We start from the raw sequence: 17,513 nt of genomic DNA on the forward strand, positions 1-17,513 counted from the left end.
CCTGTGGCAGTCGGGTGGAACTGGATGATCTTTACAGTCTCTTCCAACCTAAACCGTTCTATGATTCTGTGAGTTAAAGTACTGAAGCCAATCATTTGGTGTTTGAACATGGCTTTTATTGAACAGTGAAGATATGACTGCAGGTACAAATGACTTTTGCAATATACAAGAAGAAAATGAGAAGTGACTTCTAGCAAATTCATAGCTGTATTGTGAGCCTCAGTTTTAATTTGCCTTAGTGCTTGATATTTGATGGAGAAAATGGCCTGTGATATGTCCTATTCTAAGTGATTCATTATGTGAAAAGTTTTGAGGGCTAGCTGAGACGTGATGAAGAGGCTTTCCAACAAAGTAATTTTCCCTTTCAAAATTTTTGTTTCCGATTGCTTTTTTTAATCAACTGTCACAAATAATACCTGAAACTTCTGATTTTAGTGGAAGTAAATATTGTATTCCCTCCTTCAGTTGTGTTTTACTCACTTGATAGCTTTTTTTACCATTACTAAGTTTTCCTTTTTCCCTTGTGGTTTAAGTTTTCTGTTAGCTCTTTGGCACGATGAGCAGAAATCATGGAATGGTTTGGGTTAGAAGAGACCTTAAACCACCTCCCACCAGACCAGGCTGCTCAAGGCCCCATCTAACCCACCCTTCAACACTTCCAGAGAGGGGCAGCCACAAAATACCTGAGCAACCTGTGCCTGTGTCTCACCACTCTCAGCGTGAAGAATTTCTTGCTAATGTCTAATCTACATCTTCCCCTTCCAATTTAAAGCCATATCCCCTCTTCCTGTCACTCCATGCTCTTGTAAACAGTCCCTCCCCAGCTTTCTTGAAGGCCCTCTTCAGGTACTGGAAGGCCGTTCAAACAACCCCAACTCTCTCAATCTGTCCTCATAGCAGAGGTGCTTCAGCCCTCTGATCATCTTTGTAGCCCTCTTCTAGACTTTTTCCAACAGTTCCATATCCTTGTTCTGTTGAGAATTCCAGAACTGGACACAAGATTCCAGCTGGGGTCTCACAAGAGCAGAGTAGAGAGGAAGGATTGCCTCCCTTGACCTGCTGGCCACACTTCTTTTGATGCAGCCCAGGATATGGTTGGCCTTCCAGGCTGCGAGCACAAAGTGCCGTCTCATATTGAGCTTCTCATCAATCAGCACCCCTAAGTCCTTCCCATAGGGCTGCTCGTAATCATGTCGTCCCCCATCCTGTATTGAAAACGTAGGTTGCTCCAACTCAGGTGTAGGACTTTGCACTTGGCATTGTTGAACCTCATGAATTCCACATAGGCCCACTTCTCCAGCTTGTGCGAGTTCCTCTGGATAACATCCTGTCCTTCTGATGTGACAGTTGCACCACTCAGCTTGCTGTCATCTTTATTGCAATCCATAGATCTAAGTGTGACTTTGTTTATTGATTTGTGTGGCAAGAGCTGTAGAATTTGAGTTTCACACTAGGTTCATTGATGTAGGAAATATTGAGCATCAGTTGCTATAAATTACACTGCAGGAAAGCTACTTGTCTTATATGAGTAACTTCAAAATTCAGAAGCTCTGATTCCACTTGCAGCACTTAAGCTTCCCTGGAAGTGTTCGAGGCCAGGTTGGATGGGGCCTCGAGCAGCCTGGTCTGGTGGGAGGTGTCCCTGCCCATGGTATGGGGGTTAGAACCGGATGGTGTTTGTGGTCCCTTCCAACTCAAACCATTCTATGATTCTTGATTCTTTACAGATCAACAAACATTTTATTGTTTGGTTGTGAATGTAGAGCTTTATGGATAAATACCTTGTCTAAAACTTTAGAGAGTAAATCAGATCTGCATTCATTGCATCTGTTTGGGGTTTTCTGCCCCGAAATGCTTTGGGACACATTTTATGTCTGTAGAAGAGTTGTAGCTCCCTGCAATAGATTTCCTGGTGTCACTGGTGCTGCTTGCAGTTGCAAAATGTAATCACAGAAGTACTGCTAAAGCAATTGGTCAGCAGAAGATATGAGTCATGTCGACCTTAGTACAGGGCCATGATTAACAGCTTTTGCTGAAAGCAAACAAAAATTGGTAGAAGGAGGCCATCCAGCTCATCATGACCTTCATGGTTGCTGACACGTATTTGCCTTACTGGTGCTCCAAGAAACCCCAGCTGGGCAGGTGCAGCGCTGGAACCGTTAGCGGAGATAGCAAGAGGAGTATGAAGTAGTGACACAGCAAAGGACTGCAAAACCAGACAAGAAACCAGTCTTTATTTACAAACATCTATTCCAATTTATGCTGCCTTATCTGCACTTGCAGTGGTCTCTGTAGCATCGAGTTCTCTGCCAAGTGTATACAACACAATTAATTATCACTCTATCACTATCACGTCTTAAATTAATTTTGCTGGTTTTCGTGATTGCAACACTGAATGATTTATGTTTCCCCCTTACTCTTCACTAATTGCGTAACTCCTCATTGCTGAATTCATTTGTCTTCATCTGTCCATGTGTTTTCCCTCTTTTCTTTTGTGTGTACAATGTAACTTTGTGGCCCTCACACAAGAACATAAATACTTAGTCTGAAGAAATAACTGGTGCCGCAAGTCTGCCCATAAGTGTTGTGGTCTTCTCTTTCCCCAAGCACTTCTTTCCCATCCCAGTGAAGCCCGTGGATTGTTTGATACTTCAGCAGTGGTTTAGTGGCAGAAGTGTTACAATTGGACGTTTGAAAGTAAATTTACCCCCTAAAAGCCCCAATTATAAGGATATTTCAATTCAAGTTGAGTAGCATATCATGTGTTTAATACAGTAAGAATATATGTGAGTCATCGAGGGAGTCTTCTATCTATCCTCCAAAGCATGATGAAGATAGAAATGCTCTGAAAAGAGTAATTTTATAAAGTTAATTTGGACATGTTGTGAATCATAAAATGGTTTGAGTGTTAAGGGTTCCAACCATCCAGTTCCAACCCCTCTGCCATGGGCAGGGACACCTCCCACCAGACCAAGCTGCTTAAGGCCCTATCCAACCTGGCTTTGAACACCTCCAGAAACGAGGCAGCCACAACTTCCCTGGGCAGCCTGTAGCAGTGTGTCACCACCCTCGTTGTGAATACTTCCTTCCTGATGTCTAGTCTAATTCTTCCCCCTTCCGATTTAAAGCCATTCCCTCTTGTCCTGTCACTCCATGCCTTTGTAAAAAGTCCCTCCCCAGCTTTCTTGGAGATCCCCTTCAGATACTGGAAGGCCACTCCAAGGTCTCCCCGTATCCTTCTCTTCTCCAGGCTGAACAACCCCAACTCTCTCAGCCTGTCCTTTTATGGGAGACGCTCCAGCTCTCTGATCATCTTTGTGGCCTCCTCTGCATCCGTTCCAACAGTTCCATATCCTTCTCCTGTTGGGGATTCCAGAACTGGACACAGGACTCCAGATGAAGTCTCATGAGAGCAGAGTAGTGAGGGAGAATCCCCTCCCTCAACCTGCTGGCCATGCTTCTTCTGATGCAGCCCAGGACACGGTTGGCCGCATGGGCTGTGAGTGCACTTTGCCAGCTCATGTCGAGCTTCTCATCTATCAGCACCCTAAGTCATTTTCTTCAGGGTTGCTCTCAATCTCGTCTCCGCCATCCTGTATTGATACACCACGGATTGCCCCGACCCAGGTGTAGGACCTAGCACTTGCGTATCATGTGTTTAATACAGCAAGAAGATGATATTTGAGTTGCATGAGGGAGTCTTTAACCTTTCCTCAAAAGCATGATGAAGATAAAAAAAGAGTAATTTTATAAAGTGTATTTGGACATGGCGTGAATGACCTGGAACTTCATATAAAATGTAATCTGTATGTAATTATGAAAAGAAACCATGGCTACGGCCAGCCATACAGATTGCACAATTCTGGCCTTATTTTTATAATCAGTTTGCTTAAGGAGATGACAGATCGTTCTGGTCTTTCTGGGATAACCCAAAGTCAGTTTTTGTGTTAACAATAGGAATGCTAAGATTTTCTTTTCCCAGAGGTACTTCAAGAAAGCTTGAAATACTTACAAAAATAGGATGAGATCAAGTTATAGAAATCTAAGCCAGGATTTTGTCATGGTTTTATTTTTGCCTCCAGACTTTAAATACTTCTAATAAAGGATATATTTTAAAGCATGAACTAAAAGCCTAGAGTTCACATTGCTCTGTTTGGAGCTGGGACAAGCTTGTACACTCCCATAGATTTTTTTTTTTTTTTTTCAGTATAGGAAACGCATAAAATGCTTATTACTGAAAATTAGCTTTTTTAAGGAAGAACTGAAAGGACTGTTCTTCAAGCAACTCAACTGTACCTTCCATTACACGTGCCTTTTAGGAAAAATAGTCTTAATACGTTCCTTAGGCTAGTAGAAAACTTCTCCTATCTTACGGAACGATTAAAAATTGCTCTGTATTTGTTTCTGAATAGCTCGTCTTTTTTGGCAATTCCTTTCTCTTTCAGACTCCCAGACTGACATAAATTTATTACTTGAATGAGTAATGGAATAACATTCTTTCCAGGGGAAGTGCTGTAGTCGTGGCTCCTGAATAAGTAGCTGTAATGCTTCTTAAAAATAGTTACAAATAGCTGTAGTTTTGCACTTTTAGCAATGTTGTTGTTGTTGAAACAAGGATGAAAGTAGTACTGATATTAAAAAGACTTATTCACTATGTTGTACCAGCCAAAGAATAGGCAAAATACAGTTCTCGATCCAGCTTTAATACGTATCTTTTTAGTGAGCTTTCAGTGAAATGTGAGTTTTCTTTCTTCACTGGCAGGATCTGAGTTACATTTATTTTTACCATACTATTTAAATTTATATATTGATGACACTTCAATCTCTCCTATCTTCTAAGAAAAAGAAAGGGAATCATAGAACCATTGAGTGGTTTGGGTTGCAAGGGACCTTAAAGATCATCCAGTTCCATCCCTTCTGCTACAGACAGGGACACCTCCCACCAGACCAGGCTGCTCAAGGCCTCATCCAACCTGGCCTTGAACACCTCCAGGGAGGTGGAAGCCACAACTTCCCCGAGCAGCCTGTGCCAGTGCCTCACCACTCTCATACTGAAGAATTTCTTCCTAATGTCTAACCTATATCTTCCTTCTTCCAATTTAAAGTCATTCCCCCTTGTCCTATCACTCCATGCCCTTGTAAACAATCCCTCCCCAGTTTTCTTGGAGGCCCTCTTCAGGTATTGGAAAGCTGCTCTAAGATCTTTTAAAGGCCTTCTCTTCTCCAGGCTGAACAACCCCAACTCTCAGCCTGTCCTCAAAGCAGAGGTGCTCCAGCCCCCAGATCACCTTTGTGGCCCTTTTCTGGACCCAGTCCAACAGTTCTCTATCCTTCTTATGTTGTGGATTCCAGAACTGGACACAGGACTCCAGGGTGGGTCTCATGAGAGCAGAGTGAGAGAATCCCCTCCCTCAACCTGCTGGCCACACTTCTTTTGATGCAGCCCAGGATACAGTTGGCCGCATGGGCTGTGAGTGCACTTTGCCAGCTCATGTCGAGCTTCTCATCAATCAGAACCCCCAAATCCTGTGCAGGGCAAAAATGCAAAAGTAACTTTCCCTGTTTTTAAATATCTTATTCCTCTCTACTGCGTTTTTTTTGTTAAGGTATAGAATTGAAATTTATGGGTTTTCTTTTTCCTTGTGTCAGTAGCTCTTGGAAAAGGGACCTGTATGGATTTTTCTTCTCTCTGTTTTTTAAACTATTGCATTAGAAGGCAGTGCTGATTGGAAAACCAAGCCTAGCACAAGAGATATAATGCCATTTTAGTGCTTTGTGTATGGATTTGACTCCATCTATTATTTTCCCTTTGTCCGTTTTCACTGGGCAAAGAGCAAGGTTAGTTAAAAGTTGCTACATCACATGAATGCAGTTTCTCAGAAGCTTACAGAATCACTTGGTTGGAAAGGGCCTTTGAGATCATCGAGTCCAACCATACCTGTCTACTACTAAACCACATCCCTGAGCACTTCACCTACCTGTCTTTTAAATACCTCCAGGGATGGGGACTTGACCACCTCCCTGGGCAGCCTCTGCCAATGCCTGAGAACCCTTTCAGTAAAGAAAATTTTACTTAATGTCCAATCTGAACCTCCCCTGGTTCAACTTAAGGCCATTCCCTCTTGTCCTGCCGCCTGTCACTTGGGAGAAGAGACCAGCACTCACCTTGCTACAACCTCATTTCAGGCAGTTGTAGACAGTGATAAGGTCTCCCCTCAGCCTCCTTTTCTCCAGGCTAAACAACCCCAGTTCCCTCAGAGGAACTTCCTTGTCATGAGGTTTGTTCTCCTGCCCTTTCATCAGCTTCGTTGTCCTTCTCTGGATGCGACCCAGCACCTCAATGTCTTTCTTGTAATGAGGGGCCCAAAACTGAATACAGTATTCGAGGTGCAGCCTCACCAGGGTACAATCACCTCTCTAGTCCTTCTGCCCATACTGTTTCTGATACAGGCCAGGATGCCATCAGCCTTCTTGGCCACTTGGGCCACTGCTGCCTTATATTCGGTCGACTGTCAGCCAGCACCCTAGTTCCATCTCTGCCAGGCAGCTTTCCAGCCATTCTTCCCCAAGCCTGTAGCACTGCGTGGGGCTGTTGTGTCCCAAGTGCAGGACTCTTGGAAGGAAACTTATTATTAGAGGAGTGCATAGAGAAATAGTCCTCAGGAATGGGATTGAAGCATGTGCACATTAGAAAAGAAAAAAACAGACAGGTGGAAGGGAAGCATTCAATATTGACACAATGTGCTGGAAAGTAAAATCAGCTCAGACTTTTTAAAGAAGAAATCACTTTGAAGAAGAATTGGAGAAAGATTATTTTTATACCTTAAAAGTTTACAGTATTCCTCAGGGTTGTAATTGGGAATGGATGAAGGCCTGTCATTTTACAATTGAGAAATATTGAATATTGTCAAAATGGACCAGATTGGTTTTGCCTGAAGTTAGCTTCCCAGTCGTGGCCTGGAAATCACATACTGTTAATAATAGTAACAGGATAGTCAGTAGATTTCTTTAAGTGTCTCTACATAAACCAAGCATGGACTTCGTGAGCCATTGATGATGTTTTCAGAGAATCATAGAATCACAGAATGGTTTAACTTGGAAGGGACCTTAAAGATCATCCGGTTCCAACTCCCCTGCAACGAGAAGGGACACCTCCCACCAGACCAGGCTGCTCAAGGCCCCATCGAACCTGGCCTTCAACACCTCCAGGCAAGGGGCAGCCACAACTTCCTTGGACAACTTGTGCCATTGTCTCACCACCCTCGTTGTGAAGAATTTCTTCCTGATGTCTAACCAAAACCTTCCCCCTTCCAATTTAAAGCCATTGCCCCTCGTCGTGTCACTCCATGCCCTTGTAAAAACTCCCTCCCCAGCCTTCTTGGAGGCCCCCTCCAAATACTGGAAGGCTGCTCTTAGGTCTCCTCGGGGCCTTCTCTTCTCCAGGCTCAACAACCTCAACTCTCTCAGCCTGTCCTCGTAGCAGAGGTGCTCTCTGATTCATCTTTGTAGCCCTCCTCTGGACCTGTTCCAACATTTCTGTGTCTGTCTTATGTTGAGGATTCCAGAACTGGACACAGTACTCCAGGTGGGGTCTCACAAGAGAGGAACAGATAGGCAGAATCCCCTGCCTCGACCTGCTGGCCACGCCTCTTTTGATGCAGCCCAGGACACGATTGGCCTTCTGGGCCACACTGCCGGCTCATGTCGAGCTTCTTATCAAACAGCACCCCAAATCCTTTTCTGCAGGGCTGCTCTCAGTCACGTCAACCCCGTTTAGGAGAGTTGCTTGAAGAAAGTTATTGTATTTTTCACATGTGCGCCTCATGGGTTTCCTGCTTTAAAAGTAAGAGAGGGAGCACTAGAAATTGCATAAAATGCTGCTTATCTCCACTCATTTAAATTTTATATTTTATGTTAGACCTTATTTTCATTAAATAGTTGTGACAAGCTCTGCGGATGGATCATTTTAAGTTTATGCAAAGTCAGATGCGTAGAAGTATATGTAATCTAAGTTTGTAATGTCAGAAGTACAGTGTGATGGTTTAGGCCCAAACGATTTTGGCAGCTAAAGCCGAGCATTTGGGCTCCCAGTTCCCTTCTTCTCCCATCCTCAGGGAAAGGGGAAAGGAAAATGGGAGGAAAAGACTCATGGGTTGGAAAACTAAAACTCAGCTTTACAATATTATAATAATAATAATAATAACAATGATGATGATGAAAATAATAAAATATATTAAAATATGTACAAATATATGCAATTGTGCCCCCATCCCACCCCTTGATGACTCTAAATCATCACAAATGCTTCAGAGCAGACGTGACGGAAAGGGTCCAGGCTAGGAGGCAGCTGGGCTCAAGAACCGGATTCAGGAATGCACAGATCCAGGATCAGGGGCAAACACATGGATGAGGTCTTCACTGGATGCTGGGCATTGAAGAAGAGAGAGGGACCCTTGTGATCTCTCTATTTTATCCCAAATGTGATGTATGTGGAGTGGAATACTCTGCTGGTCAGTTTGGGGTCACCTCTTCTGTCAGCCCTTCCCTGCAGGTGCGACATTTTTTGCCTTTTGACTTGTGGCTCCAGCAGCTCAAGGATGACATTGATTTCTATAGGAATAGATATAAGCAATGGCCTTTCTGCATACCAGTACCTTGTGTTATCACTCCTAGAGAGAAACATTGTCTAAAAAACATGCAGGTAACTTCCCGAAGATGAAGTTACTTAGATGAGACTGAGCTGAAGTTAGAAAACTGACTCTAATTTTGCTCAACCCACAACAGTGTCTTAGTTTTACTAAGAAGTTTCTGGGGATTTGAAGGGCTTTAAGATATCTATATGGAACAAATCACTGATTTGATCAATCACATTTCAAAATGCCTGCCTCAAACAGGAGGAGAGAGTGGGAACTTGTAGGGAAAGGCTTTAAACTTTGCTGAATGAAACAAGCAAGGTAAAAAAGAAACTAGGAGCTAAAAAAGAACTTAAAAGAAATAGGTGGAAAAGTGCCAGTCAGCAGAGCTAGACAGATGTATCTTAGAGGTCAGATAGCATTACTTCTTCTTTGATCTTAAGAATAGACTTTGCAAAAGGATGTTGGCGTGAACTAGAAAAGATATACGTAAACATACAGATATTTGTATCCATAAATACATTTACAGTGAAGTATCTAACACTGGGCATTGACTAGTAAAATTCCATTATCATTTAAGCCAGTAAGAATTCTCGCTTTGTCTTCAGAAAATTAATTTAATTTAAATCTTGTAACTGGAAGCAGTAAAAGTATCAATTACCTATATTGTCATGTGTTTATGTATCTGAAAAGCGCATTCAAATGCCTAACATCATCTTTCTTTCTCCCCCTCCTCCTCTTCTAGGAATTGGCTCTGCGTAGCCAGCTTCCAACAATGGAACAAGACGGTGGATCTCAAAATCCTGTGTCATCTCCTGGAATGTCTCAGGAACTGAGAACAATGACTACAAATAGTTCCGATCCCTTTCTTAACAGGTTTGTAGGAGTAGCTACTAGAGGGAAAAAATTGATTTAAAATTCTGTTTGGTACGTGTAATAGTTTATTTTGAACATCTGTCTGTGCCAAAAGCCACAGCTGTAAATGAATCTTTCCTTAAATGGCAAGTCTAGTAAAAGTTAGGATTAAAAGCTGTCTCCAGTGGGAGGAAGTAGTCTGTTCAGACTTGTAGGAAGGTTCTTTATTCAAAGTCATAACATGTTTGCCTCTGCATAATCTGTTGACTAACAGTCATTTCAAATTACTGACTCCGAAGAATTTGTGAATAGCTTGCTGTGAGATCAAATGAACTGTGAGGCACATTTAGGACTACACCTTGAGGTTCATTTTAAGGTTTCTCCATTCACCCCTCCCCTCCATTTCAGGTATTTAATTTAGCAGTATTTTTACTCTGTTAATGTTAGCTCTGCAAATAGTTGCATATTTCATTTAAAATGCTACATTATTTTGAAGTGGGTCTTGTAATTCAAGACGTAGCATTTTACAGCATATAGACTAGTTTTTCTCATATAACTTTTTCCTTAAGCCTAAGTTGGAGTGTTTGTTTTGTTGGAAATACTATTCTAATTACAGCTTGCAAATGCTGTATACTAACCACTACAACTTCAGCAAACCTGCTGCAGCTTGAGAGAAATCTTGTCTGTATTTTTTGCCTAGCATGCTGGCAAGAAAAGGTGTAAATGGTAAAACAGTCCAATCTCTAAGCCACATAAACTTTTAATTAACAGAGTAAAAATCTACTAATATTTCAGCAGTATCAAGTAGTTGACATTACACTGTATTTTGTCAGCATTCTAAACAGGTAGCAACTCAGTATCCCCTACCATAAAATTATATATTCTGTCAGAGTTCATCACTACTTTTCTGTATTACCTTGAAAAGTTAGTCTAACATTAGGATGCTTCCTTGGATGCTCTTGAAATGTAACAACATACTTGTCCTTCTCATTAATGGTAAATTATTATACTGCTGGACAACCCCATAAAATTGATCTTGATTCTTTCAATGTAAATCAGTCTTAACTTCCATGAGTGCCTCACCACTCTCATAGTGAAGAAAATCTCGGTCTCTGAATTAGATACAGCAGTCCAAGATCTCCTTAATGTCACTTCCATTGAAGTTCAGACTTGGAGAAATACTTCTTTCTGTCTTTGAACAGAAAGGCCTACAAGAAAGCTGAGGAGGGACTTCTTACAAGGGCATGTAGCTATAGGACAATAGGGGATGGCTTTAAATTGGAAGAGGGAAGGCTAAGGTTAGACGTTAGGAAGAAATTGTTCACGCTGAGGGTGATGAGACACTGACCCAGATTGCCCAGGGAAGTTGTGACTGCCCCATCCCTGGAGGTGTTCAGGGCCAGATTGGATGGGACCTTGAGCAGTCTGGTCTGGTGGGAGGTGTCCATGGCCATGTCAGGGGGGTGGAAATGGATGATTTTTAAGGTCCCTTTGAACCCAAACCATTCTATGATTCTACAATCCCAAATTTCCCTCTGCAGCTTTCTTAGTCTTGCTCGCTCTACTGGCAGTAAGGTAGCAGTAAGAAAGCAAACGCGTGTAAGGTGCCATGCCATTACTGTTTCATTAAATATTCTGTCAGCAAGATTGTTCTGAACAGGGTTTGTTTACGGGATGGCTTCTGTAGAAGCATTTGATTTATATTAGGGCACTCTCTTGCCATGACATGCATGACTGAACGAGTAGTAATGCAACAGCAGGAAGCAACGAAGAATTGCTAAAGGAGTTCCAGCTATAAGTCCTATTTATAACAGCAGTGACCTAAAAATACTCTTCATGGGCTGATTAAACATGGAAGCATTAATAGTTAGAAATATTTATCCCTATAGAAACGTGAAAGGCTATACCATTATGTGATAAATGCTTCCAATGGCTTTGCGCAGTGGATGGGCATGGAAAGTTTAATACTATGCAGAACACAGGCGAACAGTTTCCTGAAGCTGCTTAAGTATGCTCTCATCAAGTTAAATTCCATCTAAATAAGCTGGTTTTAATTGTAAAAGGTCTGCATAAAATAAAGCCCAGGTAGCTCACACAGCCACAGGCTTCAGTTTTTGGTTGGAATAGAGCATTTTAGGAAAAATTTGTTCACTGAAAGGGTTCTCAGGTATTGGCAGAGGCTGCCCTGGAAGGCGGTAGAGTCCCCATCCCTGGAGGTATTTAATACTTGGGTGGGTGAAGTGTTCAGGGATATGATTTAGTAGTGAACAGGTACAGTTGGACTCAGTGATCTCAAAGGTCTTTTCTAACCTAGTGTTTCTGTGATTCTGTGATTTCTCGTGACAGCAATGTTTTCAAAGCCCTTGAGTTGGTTCAAAATCAAGCATGTATTTTAATTTTTTCAGTACTTTACCTTCATTATTTTTTCTCCCTTTCTTCTGTTACAGTGGAACGTATCACTCCAGAGATGAAAGCACAGATAGTGGACTTAGCATGAGCAGCTATAGTGTTCCCAGAACCCCTGATGACTTCCTTAACAGTGTTGATGAGATGGATACAGGTCTGTTTTTGTGTACATCCCTAATGCGTGTTTTACAAATAAGTTTGTCCATTTGCAATGAAAACAAGCAACTCTGAGAAGCTGTGCTACTTCTTGCATCAATTTTCTACCTTCTGTTTCTGTAACAGAAATATTGTAGTTAGATTTGTGAAAACCATACGTGTAATCAGCTCTTTTGGGTTGATGGGGGATTTCTCATAAATAGTATCACTTCTTTTGTTATATGGAATTTCTGTGTCTATTTGCTTTTTTTAGGTAATATTGTTTATTCATAGCTAAGAATAGCATTCATCCAATATTGCAAATACTGCTCCAAAACAATATTTTACTCGGTATCGTCTTTTTCCTTTAAGTGTAAAAATTAAAGTATGCTAAATGACATCAAAGAGCTGTGGAGATTTGGGTTAGTAGGTGAAAAGGTTGAAACAAAGGCATATTCTTTGTACGTCTGCATGCATTCAAGTCGTCTGTGGGTTTTGTGAAGGATTTCTATGAACCGTATTGCTTGTATGATTCAAGAGATGCACAGAATTAACGTTTAACCAGTTGTCTTGATAAATTGTGGGTTTGGTACTTCCAGTATATTTAATATCCATCTTGTTTTATGTTATAACTAGGTGACAGTATCAGCCAAAGTAACATACCGTCCCATCAGAACCGTTTCCCAGACTACCTTGAAGCCATTCCAGGGACAAATGTGGACCTTGGGACACTGGAAGGAGATGGGATGAATATAGAAGGAGAAGAACTGATGCCAAGTCTGCAAGAGGCTTTGAGCTCTGACATCCTTAATGACATGGAATCTGTCTTGGCAGCCACCAAGCTAGATAAAGAGAGTTTTCTTACTTGGTTATAGGGGCCTCAGGGAGACTGAATTCTAAATCTGTGAAGGATCTAAGGAGAATAAGACATCTGTGTCTGAAGTTCAGACCAAGCCAGTGCGGCACGCGTTGGCTTGCGTACAGAAAAAGTAAATGAACAAATATTCAACAAGATTTTTTCGTTTTGCTCTTCCTTGTCCATCGCTGCTGTTATATATTGCTGACTTTTTTCCACAGTTGACTCTGAAGAACAGACATCTTCTTGATCTTTTCTATTGCTGTTGCAACTACTGTTCAAGGGGGGTGGGGGAGGGATGATGAGCCTATTTGGATGACGAATGCCATTCCTTTTGTCCTAGTGTGCGCTTGCATATCGTTTTATCTAAGTACTCAGATTTGAGAGTGAATTTCTGCATGTCACTGCTTGTAGTTTGCTCAGCTAGTTGTCTCCTGCTGCCTGTGGCAAGTGGTAAAACATGACATACTGGGGTGACAAGCCAAAAATGATGTATCTGGTCAAAAGAAGTCAATACTGATTTGGAGATACGACTTAAAGGAGGGCTGAAGACTGTTTGGCATTAAGTGTTTCTACTAGTAGCTCTTTTATTAGTCACAAAGTGCTCTTGTTCATATTTTATAGTAAATCATGAGACATTTTACATAGAAACATATATGAACTTTGATCGTTGCCACATATTCTAGCCTAACTTTTGTTTGTCAAAAGTAGTTTGATTTTTTTTGTTAGTTGGTTTAACTGTAGCTGTAGGATGGGAAGTAATTATAGGTGTTCTTTTTTTTTTTTAAATAGTGAAATCTAAGGGTTTTTTTCTGATTTCACATAGTCTTATTTAAATCTGAATTGTCTGCTTTTTTATACTTAAAAACATGCCTATGCCTATTGTAGCCTGATAAGCTAGTAACTACATAAACCAGTATGTTTTGCCTGTAACATTTTAATTTTTTTAAAGGCTAGCTTTGAATGTAATCATTAGAATTCATGACCAGTGGCTTATTTTTCATGTTTATTTGCAAGATTTTGAATCGAAATCTGATTGCAGCAATGGAAAAGTTAGACTCCTAAGTGTCACGTGTACAACTTTTCAAGTAGCAGAAACCGTTTTAAAATGACAGATGCATCTAAATCTCTCTTCTGATTTTCAGTTTTAATATCTAAGCGAGTTTAGATTTTAAAATCCCTAATGAAAAAAAAAACCTTTTTGTAAAGTTTCTCTAAGTTCGCATGGAGAAAGTCTGAACTATTGGTATCCATAAGTTGCAATGTAAAGTCTAGAACACCTAAAATACAACAATCCTCAAGAAAAAGAATACTTTAGTAGTTATCAGATTCTGTTTGGTGAAAAATAAGCCCTGGACAGTATATGTAGAAGAATGTAAAGATATGTGTTAGATGGTGACATGAGCAGGTAATGAAGTGTATATTAGTCGTAGAGCTTAGCATGGGATAGAGGTGAACATGAATTATCTTTACTTTAACAGGAAAAGACGTATCACTAAGTTGTCTGCAGGAGTTGACACAGTTTCCAAAGAGTATTTTTTAAATGAACAAAATGAGCATGAATCAAACTTTTGAGTATAAGCTATGAAGTTTTGTAGGGCTTTGGTTTTTTTTTTTCTGATGAAAACTAGTGTCACCAGTTAACACCTCTGTAATTAAGGGCCTGTCACCGTTCTCAACATGAGCCTTTATTATTCAAGGGTGTAACATGACTATAAAGATACTGTAAGCGTGAAACTAGGGGTTGAAAAAAAAAATCTCAGCTCGCAGGGGCTTCTCCTGGGGAGAGATTTTTTGGGTTCTTTTTTTTTGTTTGTTTTGTGCTTTTTTAAAGCCGTTGATTATTTTTCAAGTTAGGAATGAATCAGCCAAACAAAACAAAAAAAACCTCCCATATTATTATTAACATTTGGATTTTTTTTAATGCTTCAGAAATAGTTGTGTTTTAGAAGAAAGAGTGAATACTCTGAAACAAGTCTCATTTTAAAAACTGAAGCAGCAGAGGCAGAGATTTGAAATTTGCCACTCTAAATGTACATTTACTGCTTTATGTAAGGATTTTGGTGTTTGAAAGACACAAAATCGATTGTGGCTTGTTATGGGAAACAGGCAGGTTTGAAAAATACTGATTTTTAAACCACATCTCTTCTGCTACACCAATAATTTAGCGATTAATAGGCCACTTACTTTGTGCAATGACACGGTAGCTCCTAAAGCAGTATATTGTGTCCAAGATAGGGATTTTAGTAGCGTTTTTACAAGTTTTTCATTATGAATTCTTCCCTCTTCTTCCCTTCAGGAGCAAAAGACACTAAGTTGTTATAACTTGAATGGTCTGACATAAAACCAGAATGGCAAGGAAATTCAGAGTTGACTCTGTCGGTTGTCTTCCGCAGTTGTATGCGGGTCTGACAGCACGTACGATGCACTGAGTGCGAACTCCTGACGTGCCAGACCTTGCTGCAACAGGGATGAGTACAGAACAAATTTTCTTTCCTTGCTTTTGTGTGTCACAGCTTTAATATTTGAATGTTTTCTTCTCATTGTAGAAACACTAAACAGTTTTTACTGTATTTGGGTAGCACTGCCTAGGGTAGATACTGACAAACTGGGAATCCTTGAAATGCTCTAACATTTATTCTGTTTTGTGATACTTACATTAATTGATTTTAATACATTTCCGTTCTCTCATTTATTAGGAAACATACCATAGAGTGCTGTACTGTTGGCAATCAACGTTAATTTGGATTCTTTTTTTTTTTTTTCTTGTTTTAATTCTGCAAATGCATTGTTTGATGAAGTGGTTAAAATTGTTTGAAATGCGAAGGTGTTTTGGGTAGTATTTTATACTGATGTATATATTGAAACAAATCATTGTAATAATTGTAATAGCTTTTAGTTATAAATACACTACACGCAGACAGATGGGGCTGTACAGTACTGTGCTGTTCAATACCTGGCCACGGCTCCTGCTTTGAAACAGGTTGCAGTGTCAGTAAACCATATGGATCAAATATTCTACCATTCAGTGTTGGCGCTCACCAATGCAATAGAGAGACAATTTCGACATAAGATTAACACTACATAGCTTTCACATACCTGGTGAATTAGTACTAAAGTGACCTTTTCACTTACAAGCATGTTTTTTTTATACAAATTAACAGGTGTGCCTGTGTAAAATAATCTGTTTTCTGTAGCTTGGAACAAATACTCTCCACATTTAGAATGTTGTATGTTAGAGAACTCTTAAATGCACCCTTGTCAAAAATTATATATATTAGTTACCAATGTTACTTTTAGATACCAGCATGACTGTAAGTTAGGTACTTAAGTATGTTCTGTTACATTATTTTTCTTTATGTAATACTTTTTCAGTTGTTTTATTTGGTATAAATATATACTTTGTGCTTAAACACCTTTGTTTGTTTTTAACATTCGATAGCGTGTAACGACAACTGATTTCCTCCATTAAGATGAATGCATTGGATTGTTGGAATTCCTCTTGTAGTATGTCTGCTCTCGTCCCCCTTGTCGCTGCTTTTGTAGTCATAAACTGCAGTCCTGCAAACATTGTGTACGAGCTCACCTAAGAGACAAAGAAGTCCTACTGAAGTCAACAAAGGCTAAACGTTAAAGTATACCTCTCTGTGTGTTTGCAATAATGAAGAGACAGTGACTCTGCTGAGCCTCATACAGCTCGTGTAAAACAATACTTTAATTGCATGTGGCACTACAGTGAGAACCGCTCACAGAACATCTGTTATCTACTCTAAGAAAGCATCCGCTTGTTGCTGATACTCTTGCAATGTTCAGGATCTTCCCACGTAGCAGATAAATTTTTGGCTAACTCTAAGTTTATACAATAATTTGTGGCAGACTATCAATAAAGACACACTATTTTCATTTCCAAGTTTTGACTTATGAAATATGTGATGACATCCCTCGAAAGTGTCTGAAGATTTTAGTTTAAAAATTGCTGACAGTATTCATTAATTTTGACTTTCTGTAAAACAGAAGTTCTGATAGGTGTTTTTTAATGTAATGTAATTTGTGAAGGCTGAAGGCATGCACTTGTTTGCATTTTAGCAGTTCCATGGTTCCTACTGTTCAGTGTTGAAATGCCACAACCCTGTGAAATTCTATGCAGACGTGCGTTTTCTCAGTTAAAGATCCAGGGCTCGATGCTTTGATCAGTTTGTCTTTCACTCATGAGGTCAAAGAGCGGTTTGGGTTGGAAGGGACCTTAAAGATCATCCAGTTCCAATCCCTCTACAATGGGCAGGGACACGTCCCACCAGACCAGGCTGCTCAAGGCCCCATCCAACCTGGCCTTCAACACTTCCAGAGAGGGATAGCCACAAAATACCTGAGCAACCTATGCCTGTGTCTCACCACCCTCGTTGTGAAGAATTTCTTCCTAATGACTAATCTAAGTCTTCTCCCTTCCAATTTAAAGCCGTTTCGCCTCATCCTATGACTCCGTGCCCTTGTGAAAAGTCCCTCCCCAGCTTTCTTGTAGCCCCCTTCAGGTACTTGAAGCTGTTCTAAGGTCTCTGAACAACCCTAACTCCCTCAGCCTGTCCTCATAGCAGAGGAGCTCCAGCCCTCTGGTCATCTTCATGGCCCTC

At 40.6% G+C, this 17,513-nt stretch overlaps 1 protein-coding gene across 1 annotated transcript in view; it reads left to right on the forward strand.

Moving 5' to 3' along the window:
• Window positions 1-16,795, forward strand: part of YAP1 (Yes1 associated transcriptional regulator) — a 96,238-nt gene extending 79,443 nt beyond the window's left edge. The window contains 3 exon segments of the mRNA XM_054081458.1: window positions 9,379-9,509; window positions 11,936-12,048; window positions 12,666-16,795. Of these exon segments, the coding sequence (XP_053937433.1) occupies window positions 9,379-9,509; window positions 11,936-12,048; window positions 12,666-12,904 (483 nt within the window). The 3' untranslated portion in view covers window positions 12,905-16,795.
• The last annotated feature ends 718 nt before the right edge of the window (window positions 16,796-17,513 follow it).

The sequence above is a fragment of the Cuculus canorus genome, chromosome 1 (assembly GCF_017976375.1).
Source record: "Cuculus canorus isolate bCucCan1 chromosome 1, bCucCan1.pri, whole genome shotgun sequence".
Taxonomy (NCBI): Eukaryota; Metazoa; Chordata; class Aves; order Cuculiformes; family Cuculidae; genus Cuculus; species Cuculus canorus.